This window comes from Lycorma delicatula, chromosome 9, assembly GCF_047948215.1.
Source record: "Lycorma delicatula isolate Av1 chromosome 9, ASM4794821v1, whole genome shotgun sequence".
In the NCBI taxonomy this organism is placed as follows: Eukaryota; Metazoa; Arthropoda; class Insecta; order Hemiptera; family Fulgoridae; genus Lycorma; species Lycorma delicatula.
Window position 1 is genome coordinate 16449223 of NC_134463.1, and position 24543 is coordinate 16473765.

The 24543-nt window shown below is 29.5% G+C and overlaps 1 protein-coding gene across 2 annotated transcripts in view; it reads right to left on the reverse strand.

Moving 5' to 3' along the window:
* The window catches only part of LOC142329700 (uncharacterized), a 119310-nt gene that overhangs the window by 57447 nt on the left and 37320 nt on the right, over positions 1-24543 (reverse strand). Inside the window, exon 7 of one of the 2 annotated variants that reach the window (XR_012757568.1) lies at positions 21134-21273. Coding sequence is in view for 1 of the 2 variants with exons in the window: in XM_075374405.1 (XP_075230520.1) it covers positions 21230-21273 (44 nt within the window). In the remaining variant the exon portion in view is untranslated. Of the gene's footprint in view, positions 1-21026; positions 21274-24543 lie in introns of those variants that run through there. The other variant, XM_075374405.1, reaches the window with a different exon arrangement.

Genomic DNA, 24543 nt, shown 5'->3' on the forward strand with positions numbered 1-24543 from the left:
ATATATATTAGTTACGTTAAACGAAATTTTTTTATAAAAAATGTATCCGGTAGGTGGCGCTATTATCGTGTTATTTCGAAAAATTGTATTTATGGTCCGTTTTGGCTCATATTCAGAATATATATTAGTTACGTTAAACGAAATTTTTTTATAAAAAATGTATCCGGTAGGTGGCGCTATTATCGTGTTATTTCGAAAAATTGTATTTATGGTACGTTTTGACTCATATTCAGAATATATATTAGTTACGTTAAACGAAATATTTTTATAAAAAATGTATCCGGTAGGTGGCGCTATTATCGTGTTATTTCGAAAAACTGTATTTATGGTACGTTTTGACTCATATTCAGAATATATATTAGTTACGTTAAACGAAATTTTTTTATAAAAAATGTATCCGGTAGGTGGCGCTGGGATCGTGTTATTTCGAAAAATTGTATTTATGGTCCGTTTTGGCTCATATTCAGAATATATATTAGTTACGTTAAACGAAATTTTTTTATAAAAAATGTATCCGGTAGGTGGCGCTATTATCGTGTTATTTCGAAAAACTGTATTTATGGTACGTTTTGACTCATATTCAGAATATATATTAGTTACGTTAAACGAAATTTTTTTATAAAAAATGTATCCGGTAGGTGGCGCTGGGATCGTGTTATTTCGAAAAATTGTATTTATGGTCCGTTTTGGCTCATATTCAGAATATATATTAGTTACGTTAAACGAAATTTTTTTATAAAAAATGTATCCGGTAGGTGGCGCTATTATCGTGTTATTTCGAAAAACTGTATTTATGGTACGTTTTGACTCATATTCAGAATATATATTAGTTACGTTAAACGAAATATTTTTATAAAAAATGTATCCGGTAGGTGGCGCTATTATCGTGTTATTTCGAAAAACTGTATTTATGGTACGTTTTGACTCATATTCAGAATATATATTAGTTACGTTAAACGAAATTTTTTTATAAAAAATGTATCCGGTAGGTGGCGCTGGGATCGTGTTATTTCGAAAAATTGTATTTATGGTCCGTTTTGGCTCATATTCAGAATATATATTAGTTACGTTAAACGAAATTTTTTTATAAAAAATGTATCCGGTAGGTGGCGCTATTATCGTGTTATTTCGAAAAACTGTATTTATGGTACGTTTTGACTCATATTCAGAATATATATTAGTTACGTTAAACGAAATTTTTTTATAAAAAATGTATCCGGTAGGTGGCGCTGGGATCGTGTTATTTCGAAAAATTGTATTTATGGTCCATTTTGGGTCATATTCAAAATATATATTAGTTACGTTAAACGAAATTTTTTTATAAAAAATGTATCCGGTAGGTGGCGCTATTATCGTGTTATTTCGAAAAATTGTATTTATGGTCCGTTTTGACTCGTATTCAGAATATATATTAGTTACGTTAAACGAAATATTTTTATAAAAAATGGATCCGGTAGGTGGCGCTGGGATCGTGTTATTTCGAAAAATTGTATTTATGGTCCGTTTTGGCTCATATTCAGAATATATATTAGTTACGTTAAACGAAATTTTTTTATAAAAAATGTATCCGGTAGGTGGCGCTATTATCGTGTTATTTCGAAAAACTGTATTTATGGTACGTTTTGACTCATATTCAGAATATATATTAGTTACGTTAAACGAAATATTTTTATAAAAAATGTATCCGGTAGGTGGCGCTGGGATCGTGTTATTTCGAAAAATTGTATTTATGGTCCGTTTTGGCTCATATTCAGAATATATATTAGTTACGTTAAACGAAATTTTTTTATAAAAAATGTATCCGGTAGGTGGCGCTATTATCGTGTTATTTCGAAAAACTGTATTTATGGTACGTTTTGACTCATATTCAGAATATATATTAGTTACGTTAAACGAAATATTTTTATAAAAAATGTATCCGGTAGGTGGCGCTATTATCGTGTTATTTCGAAAAACTGTATTTATGGTACGTTTTGACTCATATTCAGAATATATATTAGTTACGTTAAACGAAATTTTTTTATAAAAAATGTATCCGGTAGGTGGCGCTGGGATCGTGTTATTTCGAAAAATTGTATTTATGGTCCATTTTGGGTCATATTCAAAATATATATTAGTTACGTTAAACGAAATTTTTTTATAAAAAATGTATCCGGTAGGTGGCGCTATTATCGTGTTATTTCGAAAAATTGTATTTATGGTCCGTTTTGACTCGTATTCAGAATATATATTAGTTACGTTAAACGAAATATTTTTATAAAAAATGGATCCGGTAGGTGGCGCTGGGATCGTGTTATTTCGAAAAATTGTATTTATGGTCCGTTTTGACTCATATTCAGAATATATATTAGTTACGTTAAACGAAATATTTTTATAAAAAATGGATCCGGTAGGTGGCGCTGGGATCGTGTTATTTCGAAAAATTGTATTTATGGTCCGTTTTGACTCATATTCAGAATATATATTAGTTACGTTAAACGAAATATTTTAATAAAAAATGGATCCGGTAGGTGGCGCTGGGATCGTGTTATTTCGAAAAATTGTATTTATGGTCCATTTTGGGTCATATTCAGAATATATATTAGTTACGTTAAACGAAATTTTTTTATAAAAAATGTATCCGGTAGGTGGCGCTATTATCGTGTTATTTCGAAAAATTGTATTTATGGTACGTTTTGACTCATATTCAGAATATATATTAGTTACGTTAAACGAAATATTTTTATAAGAAATGGATCCGGTAGGTGGCACTGGGATCGTGTTATTTCGAAAAATTGTATTTATGGTCCGTTTCGACTCATATTCAGAATATATATTAGTTACGTTAAACGAAATATTTTAATAAAAAATGGATCCGGTAGGTGGCGCTGGGATCGTGTTATTTCGAAAAATTGTATTTATGGTCCATTTTGACTCATATTCAGAATATATATTAGTTACGTTAAACGAAATATTTTAATAAAAAATGGATCCGGTAGGTGGCGCTGGGATCGTGTTATTTCGAAAAATTGTATTTATGGTCCATTTTGGGTCATATTCAGAATATATATTAGTTACGTTAAACGAAATTTTTTTATAAAAAATGTATCCGGTAGGTGGCGCTATTATCGTGTTATTTCGAAAAATTGTATTTATGGTACGTTTTGACTCATATTCAGAATATATATTAGTTACGTTAAACGAAATATTTTTATAAGAAATGGATCCGGTAGGTGGCACTGGGATCGTGTTATTTCGAAAAATTGTATTTATGGTCCGTTTTGACTCGTATTCAGAATATATATTAGTTACGTTAAACGAAATATTTTTATAAAAAATGGATCCGGTAGGTGGCGCTGGGATCGTGTTATTTCGAAAAATTGTATTTATGGTCCGTTTTGACTCATATTCAGAATATATATTAGTTACGTTAAACGAAATATTTTAATAAAAAATGGATCCGGTAGGTGGCGCTGGGATCGTGTTATTTCGAAAAATTGTATTTATGGTCCATTTTGACTCATATTCAGAATATATATTAGTTACGTTAAACGAAATTTTTTTATAAAAAATGTATCCGGTAGGTGGCGCTATTATCGTGTTATTTCGAAAAACTGTATTTATGGTACGTTTTGACTCATATTCAGAATATATATTAGTTACGTTAAACGAAATATTTTTATAAGAAATGGATCCGGTAGGTGGCACTGGGATCGTGTTATTTCGAAAAATTGTATTTATGGTCCGTTTTGACTCATATTCAGAATATATATTAGTTACGTTAAACGAAATATTTTAATAAAAAATGGATCCGGTAGGTGGCGCTCGGATCGTGTTATTTCGAAAAATTGTATTTATGGTCCATTTTGGGTCATATTCAGAATATATATTAGTTACGTTAAACGAAATTTTTTTATAAAAAATGTATCCGGTAGGTGGCGCTATTATCGTGTTATTTCGAAAAATTGTATTTATGGTACGTTTTGACTCATATTCAGAATATATATTAGTTACGTTAAACGAAATATTTTTATAAGAAATGGATCCGGTAGGTGGCACTGGGATCGTGTTATTTCGAAAAATTGTATTTATGGTCCGTTTCGACTCATATTCAGAATATATATTAGTTACGTTAAACGAAATATTTTAATAAAAAATGGATCCGGTAGGTGGCGCTGGGATCGTGTTATTTCGAAAAATTGTATTTATGGTCCATTTTGACTCATATTCAGAATATATATTAGTTACGTTAAACGAAATATTTTAATAAAAAATGGATCCGGTAGGTGGCGCTGGGATCGTGTTATTTCGAAAAATTGTATTTATGGTCCATTTTGGGTCATATTCAAAATATATATTAGTTACGTTAAACGAAATTTTTTTATAAAAAATGTATCCGGTAGGTGGCGCTATTATCGTGTTATTTCGAAAAATTGTATTTATGGTACGTTTTGACTCATATTCAGAATATATATTAGTTACGTTAAACGAAATATTTTTATAAGAAATGGATCCGGTAGGTGGCACTGGGATCGTGTTATTTCGAAAAATTGTATTTATGGTCCGTTTTGACTCGTATTCAGAATATATATTAGTTACGTTAAACGAAATATTTTTATAAAAAATGGATCCGGTAGGTGGCGCTGGGATCGTGTTATTTCGAAAAATTGTATTTATTGTCCGTTTTGACTCATATTCAGAATATATATTAGTTACGTTAAACGAAATATTTTAATAAAAAATGGATCCGGTAGGTGGCGCTGGGATCGTGTTATTTCGAAAAATTGTATTTATGGTCCATTTTGACTCATATTCAGAATATATATTAGTTACGTTAAACGAAATTTTTTTATAAAAAATGTATCCGGTAGGTGGCGCTATTATCGTGTTATTTCGAAAAATTGTATTTATGGTACGTTTTGACTCATATTCAGAATATATATTAGTTACGTTAAACGAAATATTTTTATAAGAAATGGATCCGGTAGGTGGCACTGGGATCGTGTTATTTCGAAAAATTGTATTTATGGTCCGTTTTGACTCATATTCAGAATATATATTAGTTACGTTAAACGAAATATTTTTATAAGAAATGGACCCGCTAGGTGGCGCTGGGATCGTGTTATTTCGAAAAATTGTATTTATGGTCCGTTTTGACTCATATTCAGAATATATATTAGTTATGTTAAACGAAATATTTTTATAAAAAATGGATCCGGTATGTGGTGCTGTGATCGTGTTATTTCGAAAAATTGTATTTATGGTCCATTTTGGGTCATATTCAGAATATATATTAGTTACGTTAAACGAAATATATTTGTAAAAAATGGACCCGCTAGGTGGCGCTGGGATCGTGTTATTTCGAAAAATTGTATTTATGGTCCGTTTTGACTCGTATTCAGAATATATATTAGTTACGTTAAACGAAATATTTTTATAAGAAATGGATCCGGTATGTGGTGCTGTGATCGTGTTATTTCGAAAAATTGTATTTATGGTCCATTTTGGGTCATATTCAGAATATATATTAGTTACGTTAAACGGAATATTTTTATAAGAAATGGACCCGCTAGGTGGCGCTGGGATCGTGTTATTTCGAAAAATTGTATTTATGGTACGTTTTGACTCATATTCAGAATATATATTAGTTACGTTAAACGAAATATTTTTATAAGAAATGGATCCGGTAGGTGGCGCTGGGATCGTGTTATTTCGAAAAATTGTATTTATGGTCCATTTTGGGTCATATTCAGAATATATATTAGTTACGTTAAACGGAATATTTTTGTAAGAAATGGACCCGCTAGGTGGCGCTGGGATCGTGTTATTTCGAAAAATTGTATTTATGGTCCGTTTTGACTCATATTCAGAATATATATTAGTTATGTTAAACGAAATATTTTTATAAAAAATGGATCCGGTATGTGGTGCTGGGATCGTGTTATTTCGAAAAATTGTATTTATGGTCCGTTTTGACTCATATTCAGAATATATATTAGTTACGTTAAACGAAATATTTTTATAAGAAATGGATCCGGTAGGTGGCACTGGGATCGTGTTATTTCGAAAAATTGTATTTATGGTCCGTTTTGACTCATATTCAGAATATATATTAGTTATGTTAAACGAAATATTTTTATAAAAAATGGATCCGGTACGTGGTGCTGTGATCGTGTTATTTCGAAAAATTGTATTTATGGTCCATTTTGGGTCATATTTAGAATATATATTAGTTACGTTAAACTGAATATTTTTATATGAAATGGACCCGCTAGGTGGCGCTGGGATCGTGTTATTTCGAAAAATTGTATTTATGGTCCGTTTTGACTCATATTCAGAATATATATTAGTTATGTTAAACGAAATATTTTTATAAAAAATGGATCCGGTATGTGGTGCTGGGATCGTGTTATTTCGAAAAATTGTATTTATGGTCCATTTTGGGTCATATTCAGAATATATATTAGTTACGTTAAACGAAATATATTTGTAAATAATGGACCCGCTAGGTGGCGCTGGGATCGTGTTATTTCGAAAAATTGTATTTATGGTCCGTTTTGACTCATATTCAGAATATATATTAGTTATGTTAAACGAAATATTTTTATAAAAAATGGATCCGGTATGTGGTGCTGGGATCGTGTTATTTCGAAAAATTGTATTTATGGTCCATTTTGGGTCATATTCAGAATATATATTAGTTACGTTAAACGAAATATATTTGTAAAAAATGGACCCGCTAGGTGGCGCTGGGATCGTGTTATTTCGAAAAATTGTATTTATGGTCCGTTTTGACTCATATTCAGAATATATATTAGTTACGTTAAACGAAATATTTTTATAAGAAATGGATCCGGTAGGTGGCACTGGGATCGTGTTATTTCGAAAAATTGTATTTATGGTCCGTTTTGACTCATATTCAGAATATATATTAGTTATGTTAAACGAAATATTTTTATAAAAAATGGATCCGGTACGTGGTGCTGTGATCGTGTTATTTCGAAAAATTGTATTTATGGTCCGTTTTGACTCATATTCAGAATATATATTAGTTATGTTAAACGAAATATTTTTATAAAAAATGGATCCGGTATGTGGTGCTGGGATCGTGTTATTTCGAAAAATTGTATTTATGGTCCATTTTGGGTCATATTCAGAATATATATTAGTTACGTTAAACGAAATATATTTGTAAATAATGGACCCGCTAGGTGGCGCTGGGATCGTGTTATTTCGAAAAATTGTATTTATGGTCCGTTTTGACTCATATTCAGAATATATATTAGTTATGTTAAACGAAATATTTTTATAAAAAATGGATCCGGTATGTGGTGCTGGGATCGTGTTATTTCGAAAAATTGTATTTATGGTCCATTTTGGGTCATATTCAGAATATATATTAGTTACGTTAAACGAAATATATTTGTAAAAAATGGACCCGCTAGGTGGCGCTGGGATCGTGTTATTTCGAAAAATTGTATTTATGGTCCGTTTTGACTCATATTCAGAATATATATTAGTTACGTTAAACGAAATATTTTTATAAGAAATGGATCCGGTAGGTGGCACTGGGATCGTGTTATTTCGAAAAATTGTATTTATGGTCCGTTTTGACTCATATTCAGAATATATATTAGTTATGTTAAACGAAATATTTTTATAAAAAATGGATCCGGTACGTGGTGCTGTGATCGTGTTATTTCGAAAAATTGTATTTATGGTCCGTTTTGACTCATATTCAGAATATATATTAGTTACGTTAAACGAAATATTTTTATAAAAAATGGACCCGGTATGTGGCGCTGGGATCGTGTTATTTCGAAAAATTGTATTTATGGTCCGTTTTGACTCGTATTCAGAATATATATTAGTTACGTTAAACGAAATATTTTTATAAAAAATGGATCCGGTAGGTGGCGCTGGGATCGTGTTATTTCGAAAAATTGTATTTATGGTCCATTTTGGGTCATATTCAGAATATATATTAGTTACGTTAAACGGAATATTTTTATAAGAAATGGACCCGCTAGGTGGCGCTGGGATCGTGTTATTTCGAAAAATTGTATTTATGGTCCGTTTTGACTCATATTCAGAATATATATTAGTTATGTTAAACGAAATATTTTTATAAAAAATGGATCCGGTATGTGGTGCTGGGATCGTGTTATTTCGAAAAATTGTATTTATGGTCCATTTTGGGTCATATTCAGAATATATATTAGTTACGTTAAACGAAATATATTTGTAAAAAATGGACCCGCTAGGTGGCGCTGGGATCGTGTTATTTCGAAAAATTGTATTTATGGTCCGTTTTGACTCATATTCAGAATATATATTAGTTACGTTAAACGAAATATTTTTATAAGAAATGGATCCGGTAGGTGGCACTGGGATCGTGTTATTTCGAAAAATTGTATTTATGGTCCGTTTTGACTCATATTCAGAATATATATTAGTTACGTTAAACGGAATATTTTTATAAGAAATGGACCCGCTAGGTGGCGCTGGGGTCGTGTTATTTCGAAAAATTGTATTTAATTGTATTTAAATTGTTTTTAAAAATTGTATTTATCCAATTTAACTCATATTCATAATATATATTAATTACGTTCTAATATATATTAGAACATCATCTTATGCGTTTATATGTAGCTTTATTTCATGAAAATTATTATTTTTTTTTATATTTTAAACAATTAAAAAATTTTGAAATGTCGATTTGCGAGTTGGTCAGAGTAAATAAGTCTTGCGGTGTGGACAAACTCTCGCCGGCGTCATTCAACCGAACGACTTGAAAACTTTATCGAAGTGGATTGTGCCAATAAAATGTTATATTATGTAATTATAAACTTTACAGATCGATTAATAAATCGATTTGTTTTGCGTTTGTTATCAAAGTTATGCTATTCAAACAAAAAATCTGATGTAAACATTGCATGACTTCCTTGTAAGCCTATTAAATTGCATACACACGTTTTTTAAAACGCAAAGTACTTAAAATTTTATTTCATTAATAACTTCTCATATTTTTTCATGTTTTTTTATTGTTATTATTGAATTATTATTTATTGTAATTTTGTTTTCAGTCAGAGATTAATAATTATTAATATATCAAAATTTTTAATTAAAAAAAACAAGATTAAAAAAGGAGATTAAGACGGATTTAAACCGCTGTTCCCAATTAAAGATTCAAATATTTTATTAATTAAAATTTTATATGTTATTTTATTTTATAACTCTGGAACCAATAAAAATAACTACCACTTCTAATATATCCTTGAAAAGCTCTCAATGAGAAATTAATAATGCGGTTAATAAAAAATTCATCGTATATCTCAACAATTTGCAGAGGAATTTCACGACAAGTGCAATTATTTGCTTACAAAAATGGGACAACCGAACGCAGTTCTGTAATCGACGAAACCTCTAGAGGAAACGGCGTGTTGAACACGATAATGCATTTATACTGAATGATGAACAGAATTGCTGCCGGGGGACGGTGTAAACAACAACAAAGCCAGTGCTGCATCAACACATTAATGTATTCCATTCTGTTTAAAAGACGGCAAAGGTGTAACTCATTTTTTGATCCACTTGTTGAACCATGTAGTGATTACAATGTGGTAACGTACAGTTTTTTCAGCAATCATCATATATTCCAACAAATTATACTTAGTATATGATTATTAGATTTTATTGATTAATACATATATCGTTTAATTAATGTTATTTATTAATTTTTGTTTTACACAATTAAATTTTTTTTTTCAGATGTATGAGTTATCATTTATACTATCTACTTTTGTATAATTTTCTCACTTTCAAAACCTCTGGAGTCTCGGTAATGTATCACGTATATTATTGATTACATAGTCGTAACGTAATGTTTTTTCAGAATCGTCTGGTATTCTAACAGTTTATTGTTGTATGATTACTAGATAGTTTTTGTTGGATAATAGCCCTATGTTAAATTAATTTGAGAAAATTTAAAAACACATATAGGAATGTAGAATAGCGTTATTTCAATTAAATAACAAAAAAAAAACCTATAGTAAATACTACTCTTATGGCGGAATAAATACTGTCATAAGTAGCCCATTTTATCAGTGCACGATTTAAATCTGCAGTTCTATTAGATAGTATATTTTTAATTGAATTCTGCATTTGAAGATTTTAAAGAATACGGTGTAATTGTTGCTTATATATTTAATTGTTATGAAATATTTATTTTTGACAAATAGTAATTTTCTTTTTATTTTATTAATAAATAGGGTTTTGTATTTTTCCTCATGATTATAATATGTAGCGATTGATTATACCATTATGTTTTGAATGGTGCTGCAGATGTGTTGTTTTTAGTAAACTATTAAAAAATTACAAAAAATATTTTTTTACATAATTCTTTTGTTCTATTGTTACAGGTACAATACAGATAATTTACTTCCTAGGTTAAAGACTGTGGACTATTTGAACAGCGTTAACTTTACTTAAATATTTTTCTCTTAGTGTAATACTAACGACTGGAAGGAGGAATATTTATTACTTGTTTATATTTAGTTTCTAAATATGTTAGTTAATATTCGGATAATAATTATATGCATGGTATTTTAAGAAATATATCGTGTTCGCCGAGGTAAGTCCCTGTGTAGGTTTTGTTATTTTTTTATTTATATATTTTACTACATGTGTGTTTTTTCAGGTTTTGTATGCATTTAATTTATTCATGTTATGTTTTAGTTCTAAGTCGTGATCGTATCCCACCACCCTGTACACTTTGGTAAACGTTATTAGAAACTGGAGTTTAATTTTTTATTGATTATTATATTGTAGGATGAGCTGTACAAAAGGTATGTAAAATATGATTATATCTTGAAAAGTAGTGGAAAAAAACATTTTCATTCATGTTTTTGAAAAATTTTAATTCCGGATCATACAATTTACTTCTCGCATTTAATAATTTTTAGGGGGATTTTCTTTAATTCTGATATTTTTGTAATATCATGTTTTTGCTATTTTTAACTGTTTGTGGAACTCTATTCATTAATAAATGTTTATCTAACTGTATTGCCTTGGTTTTGTTGTTCAAGGTTAGCTATAGTAGAGTGAGTTGTGGAGTTGTGTTTTTTTTACATATGTATTGCGCATGTTCTGTGTGTGTTTAGCATGTAGTGCCTAGAAAAGTGTGCGTTGCTAAAAAGAATGTTGCTAAGATACAAATATACGGTCAGCCCTTCAAAAGTGCAGCCTGATGCTAATGCAGATCCTAAAATTCAAGAAAATGTTTTTGATATTTATTCACTGTCATCATCATCATATTTTCTAACAGGTAATAATAATTTTTTATGATTATTATTAGATAATATAACTATTGTTTCATTAATATCAAGATAATTTTTCTGACGATTAAATTTTTTTTTGTTTTCAGCTACATGTGTCGGATATAAAAATTTTTGCTTCATATTAGATTCATCCTATTTCAAGGAGCTGTTCGGTGTGACTAATACGTGATGTTCAGTAATAATTCCATAACTGTAGTAAACATTTTTCTCAGTAAGTTAGTGCTATATTTTTTGTTAGTTTATACATGTTGATTTATAATTATAAGATTTTATTCGAAAACATCCATGTAGTTAATTAATATTATAATTGTTTATTGTTTGGGATAAAAAAATATGTTTATTTGTGTTTCAGATGCATGAATTGTCATTTAGGTACTGTACTTATTTTAAAATTATGCCACTTTCAAGATTATCGAGATGATTAATATATCATGTTCAGTATAATTTAAATAGCGGTAATGTACCGTTTCGTTAGCATCGTCGTATAAACTAACAGTTTTTACTTATTATACGATTATTAGATATTATTGGATAATAGGCACGTAGATTAACAATAAAATCATAACGTTTTGTTTAAGACTATTAAAATACTTTTAAAATTATTATTTCTTTTATTGTTTCAGATGTAATATTTATCATTTAACACCCTACTCATTTAAAAATGGATGCATTCAAGACTGCGTGACAGTGAGTAAAATACGAGGGACGATCAGAAAGTAAGTTACATTTTTGTATATATTTTTTGACTGCCTGTATTTTTGTGTCTCCATTACTTTTTTTATAATTCAGTTTAAATAGTGTTATGTAGCTCCCAACTCTCATCACCTATGCGGATTTCTTTCAAAACGTGTGGACCAGTCATGGAATAATGTAGATGAAAATAAAAGAGCTGATGCAAAACGTTTACGTTTGTGGTTGTCGGCCAACAGATGTGGCACAATTTGTGCACACATGTTGGGGTAACAGAGCTGATCGTGAATGAAATCGCATACACAATACTTTCAAAGACGTTATGATCACTTTTAATTTCTCCAATTTTACTGCGCCGGATACTCATTATCATTTCATTCACGGTTTCCGATTAACCCATCCTGTTTTCATTTAAGTGATCCCAAAAAACACTGAGGTTGGGATGAATAATGGCACCGTGTAAGTCGTGGGGGTTCACCCTGTAGCTATTTTGTTCTCTCCACCCACACGCATAAGTAGGGAATCAGGGCTTACTGATGGTGGCAATGGTGACCCTCGACATATGCTGAACCTGTGAGGAGTGTGGGAAGGACATGTGCTAAGCGAGTCTGGATGTGATAGGCTGTCCGTGGGAAGGTTAACCCTTCAACATATAAACACGCCGGTAATGTGGAAAATGAGGTCGGCGTGTTTTAATGTAGCGGGTGGGATCCGGACGGATAAGCTCCTTAAATAGGAGCAAGAAAGGATGGGCAAAGACTTTATTCATAGCACTTCAAGGTGATGGTGTTATCCTAATACACGAAGAACACTCTCCTTGTGGATGCTAAAAATATTCATGGAGTTTGGGAATGGCTATAAGGGGTGAGACGAATCCATCATTAAAAAAAAAAATTTATGTACGCCTATCAACCAGCTCGTCATTCACATTTGTTCTCCCGTTTCCGAACATATTGTAGGTTTTTATGATCTTGGGGTATAATATTCATTTTCATCGTATATCTCAACAATTTGCTGAAAGATTTCACAAGTGTAATTATTTGCTTACAAAAATCGGACTACCGAACGCAGTTTTGTAATCGACGAAACTTCTAGAGGAAACGGCGTGTTGAACACGATAACGCATTTATACTGAATGATGTACAGAATTGTTGCCGGGGGACGGTGTAAACAACAACAAAGCCAGGGCTGCTGCAGAACACATTATTGTTTCCTTTCAATTTAAAGACGGCAAAAGTGTATTTCATATTTGATGCACTTGTTGAATCATGTACAGTAGTGATTACAATGTGGTAACATACAGTTTTTTCAGCATCATCATATATTCTAACACATTATACTTAGTATATGATTATTAGATTTTATTGATTAATACACATATCGTTTAATTAATGTTATTTATTAATATTTGTTTTACACAATTAAATTTTTTTTTCAGATGTATGAGTTATCATTTATACTATCTACTTTTGTATAATTTTCTCACTTTCAAAACCTCTGGAGTCTCGGTAATGTATCACGTATATTATTGATTACATAGTCGTAACGTAATGTTTTTTCAGAATCGTCTGGTATTCTAACAGTTTATTGTTGTATGATTACTAGATAGTTTTTGTTGGATAATAGGCCTATGTTAAATTAATTTGAGAAAATTTAAAAACACATATAGGAATGTGGAATAGCGTTATTTCAATTAAATAACAAAAAAAAACCTATAGTAAATACTACTCTTATGGCGGAATAAATACTGTCATAAGTAGCCCATTTTATCAGTGCACGATTTAAATCTGCAGTTCTATTAGATAGTATATTTTTAATTGAATTCTGCATTTGAAGATTTTAAAGAATACGGTGTAATTGTTGCTTATATATTTAATTGTTATGAAATATTTATTTTTGACAAATAGTAATTTTCTTTTTATTTTATTAATAAATAGGGTTTTGTATTTTTCCTCATGATTATAATATGTAGCGATTGATTATACCATTATGTTTTGAATGGTGCTGCAGATGTGTTGTTTTTAGTAAACTATTAAAAAATTACAAAAAATATTTTTTTACATAATTCTTTTGTTCTATTGTTACAGGTACAATACAGATAATTTACTTCCTAGGTTAAAGACTGTGGACTATTTGAACAGCGTTAACTTTACTTAAATATTTTTCTCTTAATGTAATACTAACGACTGGAAGGAGGAATATTTATTACTTGTTTATATTTGGTTTCTAAATATGTTAGTTAATATTCGGATAATAATTATATGCATGGTATTTTAAGAAATATATCATGTTCGCCGAGGTAAGTCCGTGTGTAGGTTTTGTTATTTTTTTATTTATATATTTTACTACATGTGTGTTTTTTCAGGTTTTGTAGGCATTTAATTTATTCATGTTATGTTTTAGTTCTAAGTCGTGATCGTATCCCACCACCCTGTACACTTTGGTAAACGTTATTAGAAACTGGAGTTTAATTTTTTATTGATTATTATATTGTAGGATGAGCTGTACAAAAAGTATGTAAAATATGATTATATCTTGAAAAGTAGTGGAAAAAAACATTTTCATTCATGTTTTTGAAAAATTCCAATTCCGGATCATACAATTTACTTCTCGCATTTAATAATTTTTAGGGGGATTTTCTTTAATTCTGATATTTTTGTAATATCATGTTTTTGCTATTTTTAACTGTTTGTGGAACTCTATTCATTAATAAATGTTTATCTAACTGTATTGCCTTGGTTTTGTTGTTCAAGGTTAGCTATAGTAGAGTGAGTTGTGGAGTTGTGTTTTTTTTACATATGTATTGCGCATGTTTTGTGTGTGTTAAGCATGTAGTGCCTAGAAAAGTGTGCGTTGCTAAAAAGAATGTTGCTAAGATACAAATATACGGTCAGCCCTTCAAAAGTGCAGCCTGATTCTAATGCAGATCCTAAAATTCAAGAAAATGTTTTTGATAATTATTCACTGTCATCATCATCATATTTTCTAACAGGTAATAATAATTTTTTATGATTATTATTAGATAATATAACTATTGTTTCATTAATATCAAGATAATTTTTCTGACGATTAAATTTATTTTTGTTTTCAGCTACATGTGTCGGATATAAAAATTTTTGCTTCATATTAGATTCATCCTATTTCAAGGAGCTGTTCGGTGTGACTAATACATGATGTTCAGTAATAATTCCATAACTGTAGTAAACATTTTTCTCAGTAAGTTAGTGCTATATTTTTTGTTAGTTTATACATGATGATTTATAATTATAAGATTTTATTGGAAAACATCCATGTAGTTAATTAATATTATAATTGTTTATTGTTTGGGATAAAAAAATATGTTTATTTGTGTTTCAGATGCATGAATTGTCATTTAGGTACTGTACTTATTTTAAAATTATGCCACTTTCAAGATTATCGAGATGATTAATATATCATGTTCAGTATAATTTAAATAGCGGTAATGTACAGTTTCGTTAGCATCGTCATATAAACTAACAGTTTTTACTTATTATACGATTATTACATATTATTGGATAATAGGCACGTAGATTAATAATAAAATCATAACGTTTTGTTTAAGACTATTAAAATACTTTTAAAATTATTATTTCTTTTATTGTTTCAGATGTAATATTTATCATTTAACACCCTACTCATTTAAAAATGGATGCATTCATGACTGCGTGACAGTGAGTAAAATACGAGGGACGATCAGAAAGTAAGTTACATTTTTGTATATATTTTTTGACTGCCTGTATTTTTGTGTCTCCATTATTTTTTTATAATTCAGTTTAAATAGTGTTATGTAGCTCCCAACTCTCATCACCTATGCGGATTTCTTTCAAAACGTGTTGAACAGTCATGGAATAATGTAGATGAAAATAAAAGAGCTGGTGCAAAACGGTTACGTTTGTGGTTATCGGCCAACAGATGTGGCACAATTTGTGCACACATGTTGGGGTAACAGAGCTGATCGTGAATGAAATCGCATACACAATACTTTCAAAGATGTTATGATCACTTTTAATTTTTCCAATTTTACTGCGCCGGATACTCATTATCATTTCATTCACGGTTTCCGATTAGCCCATCGTGTTTTCATTTAAGTGATCCCAAGAAACCCTGAGCTTGGGATGAATAATGGCACCGTGTAAGTCGTGGGGGTTCACCCTGTAGCTATTTTGTTCTCTCCACCCACACGCGTAAGTAGGGAATCAGGGCTTACTGATGGTGGCAATGGAGACCCTCGACATATGATGAACCTTCGAGGAGTGTGGGAAGGACATGTGCTAAGCAAGTCTGGATGTGATAGGCTGTCCGCGGGAAGGTTAACCCTTCAACATATAAACACGCCGGTAATGTGGAAAATGAGGTCGGCGTGTTTTAATGTAGCGGGTGGGATCCGGACGGATAAGCTCCTTAAATAGGAGCAAGAAAGGATGGGCAAAGACTTTATTCATAGCACTTCAAGGTGATGGTGTTATCCTAATACACGAAGAACACTCTCCTTGTGGATGCTAAAATTATTCATGGTGGTTGGGAATGGCTATAAGGGGTGAGACGAAGCCATCATTAAAAAAAAAAAATTATGTACGCCTATCAACCAGCTCGTCATTCACATTTGTTCTCCCGTTTCCGAACATATTGTAGGTTTTTATGATCTTGGAGTATAATATTCATTTTCATCGTATATCTCAACAATTTGCTGAAAGATTTCACAAGTGTAATTATTTGCTTACAAAAATCGGACTACCGAACGCAGTTTTGTAATCGACGAAACTTCTAGAGGAAACGGCGTGTTGAACACGATAATGCATTTATACTGAATGATGAACAGAATTGCTGCCGGGGGACGGTGTAAACAACAACAAAGCCAGGGCTGCAGCAGAACACATTATTGTTTCCTTTCAGTTTAAAGACGGCAAAAGTGTATTTCATATTTGATGCACTTGTTGAATCATGTACAGTAGTGATTACAATGTGGTAACATACAGTTTTTTCAGCATCATCATATATACTAACACATTATACTTAGTATATGATTATTAGATTTTATTGATTAATACACATATCGTTTAATTAATGTTATTTATTAATATTTGTTTTACACAATTAATTTTTTTTTTTCAGATGTATGAGTTATCATTTATACTATCTACTTTTGTATAATTTTCTCACTTTCAAAACCTCTGGAGTCTCGGTAATGTATCACGTATATTATTGATTACATAGTCGTAACGTAATGTTTTTTCAGAATCGTCTGGTATTCTAACAGTTTATTGTTGTATGATTACTAGATAGTTTTTGTTGGATAATAGCCCTATGTTAAATTAATTTGAGAAAATTTAAAAACACATATAGGAATGTAGAATAGCGTTATTTCAATTAAATAACAAAAAAAAACCTATAGTAAATACTACTCTTATGGCGGAATAAATACTGTCATAAGTAGCCCATTTTATCAGTGCACGATTTAAATCTGCAGTTCTATTAGATAGTATATTTTTAATTGAATTCTGCATTTGAAGATTTTAAAGAATACGGTGTAATTGTTGCTTATATATTTAATTGTTATGAAATATTTATTTTTGACAAATAGTAATTTCCTTTTTATTTTGTTAATAAATAGGGTTTTGTATTTTTCCTCATGATTATAATATGTAGCGATTGATTATACCATTATGTTTTGAATGGTGCTGCAGATGTGTTGTTTTTAGTAAACTATTAAAAAATTACAAAAAATATTTTTTTACATAATTCTTTTGTTCTATTGTTACAGGTACAATACAGATAATTTACTTCCTAGGTTAAAGACTGTGGACTATTTGAACAGCGTTAACTTTACTTAAATATTTTTCTCTTAATGTAATACTAACGACTGGAAGGAGGAATATTTATTACTTGTTTATATTTGGTTTCTAAATATGTTAGTTAATATTCGGATAATAATTATATGCATGGTATTTTAAGAAATATATCGTGTTCGCCGAGGTAAGTCCCTGTGTAGGTTTTGTTATTTTTTTATTTATATATTTTACTACATGTGTGTTTTTTCAGGTTTTGTATGCATTTAATTTATTCATGTTATGTTTTAGTTCTAAGTCGTGATCGTATCCCACCACCCTGTACACTTTGGTAAACGTTATTAGAAACTGCAGTTTATTTTTTTATTGATTATTATATTGTTGGATGAGCTGTACAAAAGATATGTAAAATATGATTATATCTTGAAAAGTAGTGGAAAAAAAACATTTTCATTCATGTTTTTGAAAAATTCCAATTCCGGATCATACAATTTACTTCTCGCATTTAATAGTTTTTAGGGGGATTTTCTTTAATTCTGATATTTTTGTAATATCATGTTTGCTATTTTTAACTGTTTGTAGAACTCTATTCATTAATAAATGTTTATCTAAGTGTATTACTATGTTTCAAAATATTCCTTGAGAGACCATGTGTCAGAGAAAATTTTTTTGGAACACTAGGATTTAGCAAAGACAAAATAAATCCCAGCAAGTGAGAATGTCATATGGCAATACAAACAGTGTGTTAAAGAGAACCTTTAATTTACTCGTACAACTTTACAATACTACATCAGTGGCAAAAAACTCACAACACAAAGCAAGAAATTTATGTAGCTTTTTTTTCCAGTGGAGATTGATTTCACTTATCCAATTTTATTAACAGTTAGTCAATATTTGCATTTGGCTGTTGAAAAATTTTCAAGTTATATATGAGACTACTATTAATTTTTAAAAAAGCTAAACATTTTTTAAAAAAAGCTCACTGAAATTGATACCTTGATTACCGTACCTGGGGGGCAATGATAAAACATAAAAATGATCTCATCTTTCTTGATTAATTGAAAGAAGTAGTCACTACACTAGAACAATCAAAACCTATAATATTTTTTACAAATATTACAAAGCAATTCATTTACAACATTTATTGTTAAATATAAGTACTTGACTGCTGTATTTATTTTGGCACTTTGCAAAAGAAGATATCCAGTAACTTTTACATCTCTCTGATTATGAAAAATGTAAAAATACAATGATGAAAAAAAAAATTAATAACTAATAATACAATAGACGTATACAATTACAAAATCATACTTCTATGAAATCACTAACAGTGAGATAGATATAACAGGCATTTTTTACAATTCTATTAAAATTAGAAACAGTTTACTGCAAGAAATTTATATGAAACAAGCTGTTAGTATGATTAGCTGTCTCAAGTATAAATTATTACAGGCAGAAGGGTTAAAAAGTTACTGTTTAATTTTTTATTATATTGTGAATACAATCCTGATTTTTGGTCATTTGGAAGTGATATATAGTGTCACCTTATATCTAAAACAGAAGTAAAATTATTTCATTCAGTAGTAATGCCCATGAATACTCAAGAAAAGAACCGCTCAGCACAATGTGTGCTGAGTTCATAATAATGGTTCATAATAATGAAATCAATTACAGTGGTTCAAGTTTAGAATGTAATGTAACAAACCACCATTGTCACAGCCTACTATTTATGCATAATCTAAGAGAATTAAGACCATGGGAAATTTTCAACAGAATAAAGGCTACAGGGAACCAAATGTATCTGACAAAATGATGAACAAGTGCAACAGCCATTTATCCACATTTCACAAAAGTCAATACGACAAGCAGCACATGAATTAAATATTTCTTGTTGAACTTTTTATAATATCTTAAGAAAACGCTTAAAGATACTTCCTTGCAAACTTCAGTTACAATAGGCATTCACAGTTTAATGATAGGATTTGTATTTAAGAATATGATAGTACTAGACTTGTAAAAATGTTGTTATTGCCATGTGTGATTTGTTTGGAAGATGAAAAATCTTAATAAAATTGTTTATTCCAATAATTTACTATAACTCTTTTACTTTTTACTTCAACACTCAATGTAGTACTGATGGCCCCTTCTACTTCCAACTTTATTGAACTAGTTAAAGCTTTATTTTTTCTTTTTCACTTAAACTTTGCTCAGTTAATTATAAATATAAAATTGGTTTTAGACTCCTGTAAAATTCTTTGCATGTTCTCTTCTACCTGTGGAATGATCAATGAAAGCTCTATTTTGAAGAAATTGTCTTCATTAATAAATTTTTGTAATTCCTTGCAGGTATTGAAAATAAATCCCTTGATTACTAAAACTTCTTTCTGAAGTAGTACAGCTTGTTCCCAATTTAGGCATTAGAAACACTCTGTACAAAAAATTTGACAGTTGTTTAGAATTCCAAGAGAGGTCATTTTATTCAACCTCAATTATTTTTTGAAAAATAAATCTACAAAAATCAGGATGCAACTGGTTGTGATATTCTCTACATAATGTTAAAAAGGAAAATAAGGAGTATGGAAGAATGAAACGAAGTCTGTTTAAAATTAACTATGTTGCAAGCTACTGTTTACCAGGAAAGGGTAGGTCTCTTGTCTTTTCAGTCAACTGTAGAATGGAGACACATTTTTTATGTATCTTGTCAGTTTATCTTTATTAAGTTTTTTTTTTAATTACCTCACATATTTTTATATTACTAAATAAACACACACAGTTGTATATACTGTAATGTACTAATTGATTTATTAGTCACGATTTATTTGCTCAGAACTAATTTGTTGTTACTAAACTGCGTAGAAATTTTTCAAAAATATTTTACTATTCTGATGATTGATGTAGTAAAATAACTCTACTAATACAATAATAGACAAGGCGAATAAAATTTATTATGCCAATTATTTAAATTATATTTGGAATTTAAATTCTATTTAAATATCTTAATTATAGTTTGTCTTGTGAAACAAATATCTTACCTAGCAATATTTATTATCTAATAATAACTCCTAATTTACTGTATGACAGATATTCTAGGTAATAATAGTTTTATTCTTTATTTATGTAAGGAGATTATCATGTACACAATCAGGGTTATTGTTATTGGTAAGGTGAATAAAAAGCATTTATACTATAATATAAATTAAAAATTACCATATGATATTTTAAGTTAAATAATACGTAAATATGTATGTATCAACATAATCATTTATAATAATAAAACTATAATTATCATAAAATAATGTAACAAATAAAGAAACTTACATAGTATTTAAAATAAAACGTGTTATTTAAAATCAATAATTTATTTTAATTCATCATTTGATTCTTCAAACTGATAATAGTTAAACTAAATAATAGTTATTTTGTTTCCTTTTTGTATTCCCATGAATCCATTTCTACATCTGTAATCATAAGTATGTTTGATTTTTACTTTAGAGGAAAAGTAAATAAATATATGACTATTAAAAAATTATATGGTGTGGTCAAGTTGGGAAAAATTACAAAGTTTTTTTTTTCATCTATTTTTAGCATCATCTTCGTAGAAACCAGCAAATTTTAAACTGAAAATTGATCGTACTGGATTTTTATCCTATATTAGAAAAAGGAAAATGAGTAAATTTTAATTTAAAAAAAATTATTGATATTTATAGGAAGTGCAAGGTTTGTTCAAAAAGTATCCAATCTTATTTTTGATTGGAAAGTATTTGGATTTAAGCAGCAAAACATAGAGTGACTTGACAGTAGATGTTATTGTTTATGGATGATTTTATGTAGTCTAAATGTTCACTGCCTACATAATACCAGTTTCCTGGTAAACATATTCGACCACATTTTTTACCTTGCAGGTAATGACAGAAAATGTTGAAAAATGTTACTGCATTAAGTTTGCCACAAATTTGCTATAACCATAATGAAACAATTCATAAATTTCATGAAAGATGATATGGGGGTTATTCAAATTAAGAATGATATAATTAGTTAAAAAATACTCAAAATTCAGTCCATAAAATCAAATCATTTGTTAAGTATGCAGATTGATAATGGAAAACTGCTGTAACTCTTAATATACAGTATTATTAAGATGTTTTTCATTGTGTCCATAATGTTTGAGAATAATAAAACAAATTTGAAGTCACACAACTGACAGTTGTATTATGATAGTGCCCCTGACCATTCTGTACTTTTGTTTCAGGATTTCTTGGCCAATTATGTGATATCCCCAAGTTTTCCAGACTCCTTACTCTCTAGACATAGCTCTTTATGTTACTGGTTGTACCCAAGCTGAAGATGCCACTGAAATTGTTTTTAATTGAAAGCCAAGAACTTAAAACGAAAGTGAACTGTATAGCCGATAACTAAATCAAAAATGTTTCCAGCAATGGCAGAACTATCGAGTAAAGTACATGCAGTGAAAAGGGACTACTTTGAAGAAGATTAGAATTAGAATCCTAAGAGTAAGCTACTTTCTCTCTGGCCTATGGTTTAATGCTTTTTATCAGATCTCATATATTCTTGTTCAAATATAAAAAACAAGATTAATTTTAAAAAGTTTGCCCATTTCCATGGGGCTAACAGGTAACCATAATGTGCATGATATATTCTCTAAAGTCTAATGTACATTTTTCTGAAAAAATATTTAAAAGTGAGAGTTGTGTTGGAACAGGTGGCTGTTCTTTCATGTATTGACTTTTATGATGAGTCTTCCATAAATGATTAAGTTCAAATTGAAATTTAAAAAAATCTCAATTGATTTAACACAAGGAAAAACATCTTATTGATAATTTTAGTTGAACAGAATTTTATTTGCATCATGACAAGCAGATAAGAAAAAAAAATATCAAAAAATGGTTTGGATACATATAAATTATTTTTTTTAAAAGTGAGATTAGTATACATAAAGCAATAATTAAAACAATTCAATTTTTTTGTCTATTGTTAATAGTACAAAATGGCATCAATAAGTTTCGTATTACTGGAAATTATTTTTTATAAAATTGAAAATTTTGATTTTTAAAAGTAGTAGCATTATTTGATCTGTTTTATAAGATTAATTTGTTACTTTACATAACATTTACTAGTCTTTTTTATGGTTATGATGCACATGAATCTTCCTTTATCTTCTTGGCTGGTTTACAAGAAGCAGCAGTCAAAAAGTTCAAAGAGTTTATTTCTATGATGTACAAGGGATGTGTGATAACTGTGCAAAAATAAAGAAGATAATTTTCTAGAGGAAACCTTTTTTATTTCTCCTTTCTAGTCTATACATGTAGTCCAGTGATTTCAGTCTTCTGCTTATATGTCATTTATCCAAGTTTTCAAAATAGGAAAATGTTTTGGTAGCAACTTCATCATTTTTCATAAATATCTTTTAAGCAAGCCCCTCTTCATAATTGGAAACAGTTAATAGTCCAAAAATCTATAGGAGGATACAAAAGGATTTTGTATCCCCTACTCATCAGACATAATTCAAACAATTTTGCTGTCAATAGAGAAGAGGAAGTAATATTATTGGCTATGTGAAAAACCCCTCCTTTTTTTCAATTGTGGTAGTTTTTCTTTATTTCCTCATTTAGACAATCTAGTAAAAATTCATAATATTATCCTTCTTTTGAAAGTCAATGAATATTACACCCCATTTATCACAATGGCCATTACACCTTCCTTCTTTTGGAATGGTTTTTACCTTTTTGTTGCAATTTCCCTGACTGCAATCCTCTGTTTTGACTTTCTTGTTTTCAATTTCATAGCAATGTATCTAGGTGTCATCAGATTTTGTGAAATGGTTAAAATTTCCTCTTGACTTGTAGAAACGGTCTCAAACCATGTTTAAAGATGTTAGCTTGTTCACACTTTTGATCAATTATGAACAAACATAGCATCCATTTTGCAGGTTGTTTGTACTTATGTAAATATTTGTGTAAGATATGATGTATCGATTCATTTGAAATGCTTATTGTATTAGTAATCTCATGCACTTCAATCTTCTATCCTCCATTACCATATCATGAATTTTTTCAATATTCTCTAGTCATAACTTAAATAAGCCATCCAGAACAATGATTGCGCTCTTATGACCAATCTGAAAACCACTTGTAAACAGTTCTAATGAGCTGACTGCACAATATTTATCCTGCTTGGGTGTATTTTCTGTGTGCGATTATGGTTGGGATTTACGTTTAAAAAAATTGTATTTGATCACCACAAAATTCTGTTTCATCTGTTTTTCACAAATCATAATATTTGATCATTTCAAGTTGAAATTTAATTTTTGAACATAAATTATAATTACAAACAACAACAAATTAATCACCAAAATCAGAAACAGAAAAAGCTAATACCAAAAGTCAACTTAAGCAGGATGTCACATCATCAGTCGGTATATATTTTTAAGTTTTTATAATTTTTTTATTGTTTTTGATGTAATTGTAGAATTATGTACAGATTGAAGGTGTGGGATCCTGTGAAAGTCGACTTTTGGTATTAGTTTTTTAGGTTTTTCTGTTACTGTGTTTGGTGGTTAATTTGTTGTTGTTTGAGGTTAGTTGGCAAAGTGGTCAGTATGTTGATGAATTATCAGAAATTAAAATTAATGTAAGACTTTTTGAGTAACAAATTGTTTTATCCCTGTATGAACTCTACTCTTTTGATTAGCTGTTTGTGTTGTAATACAA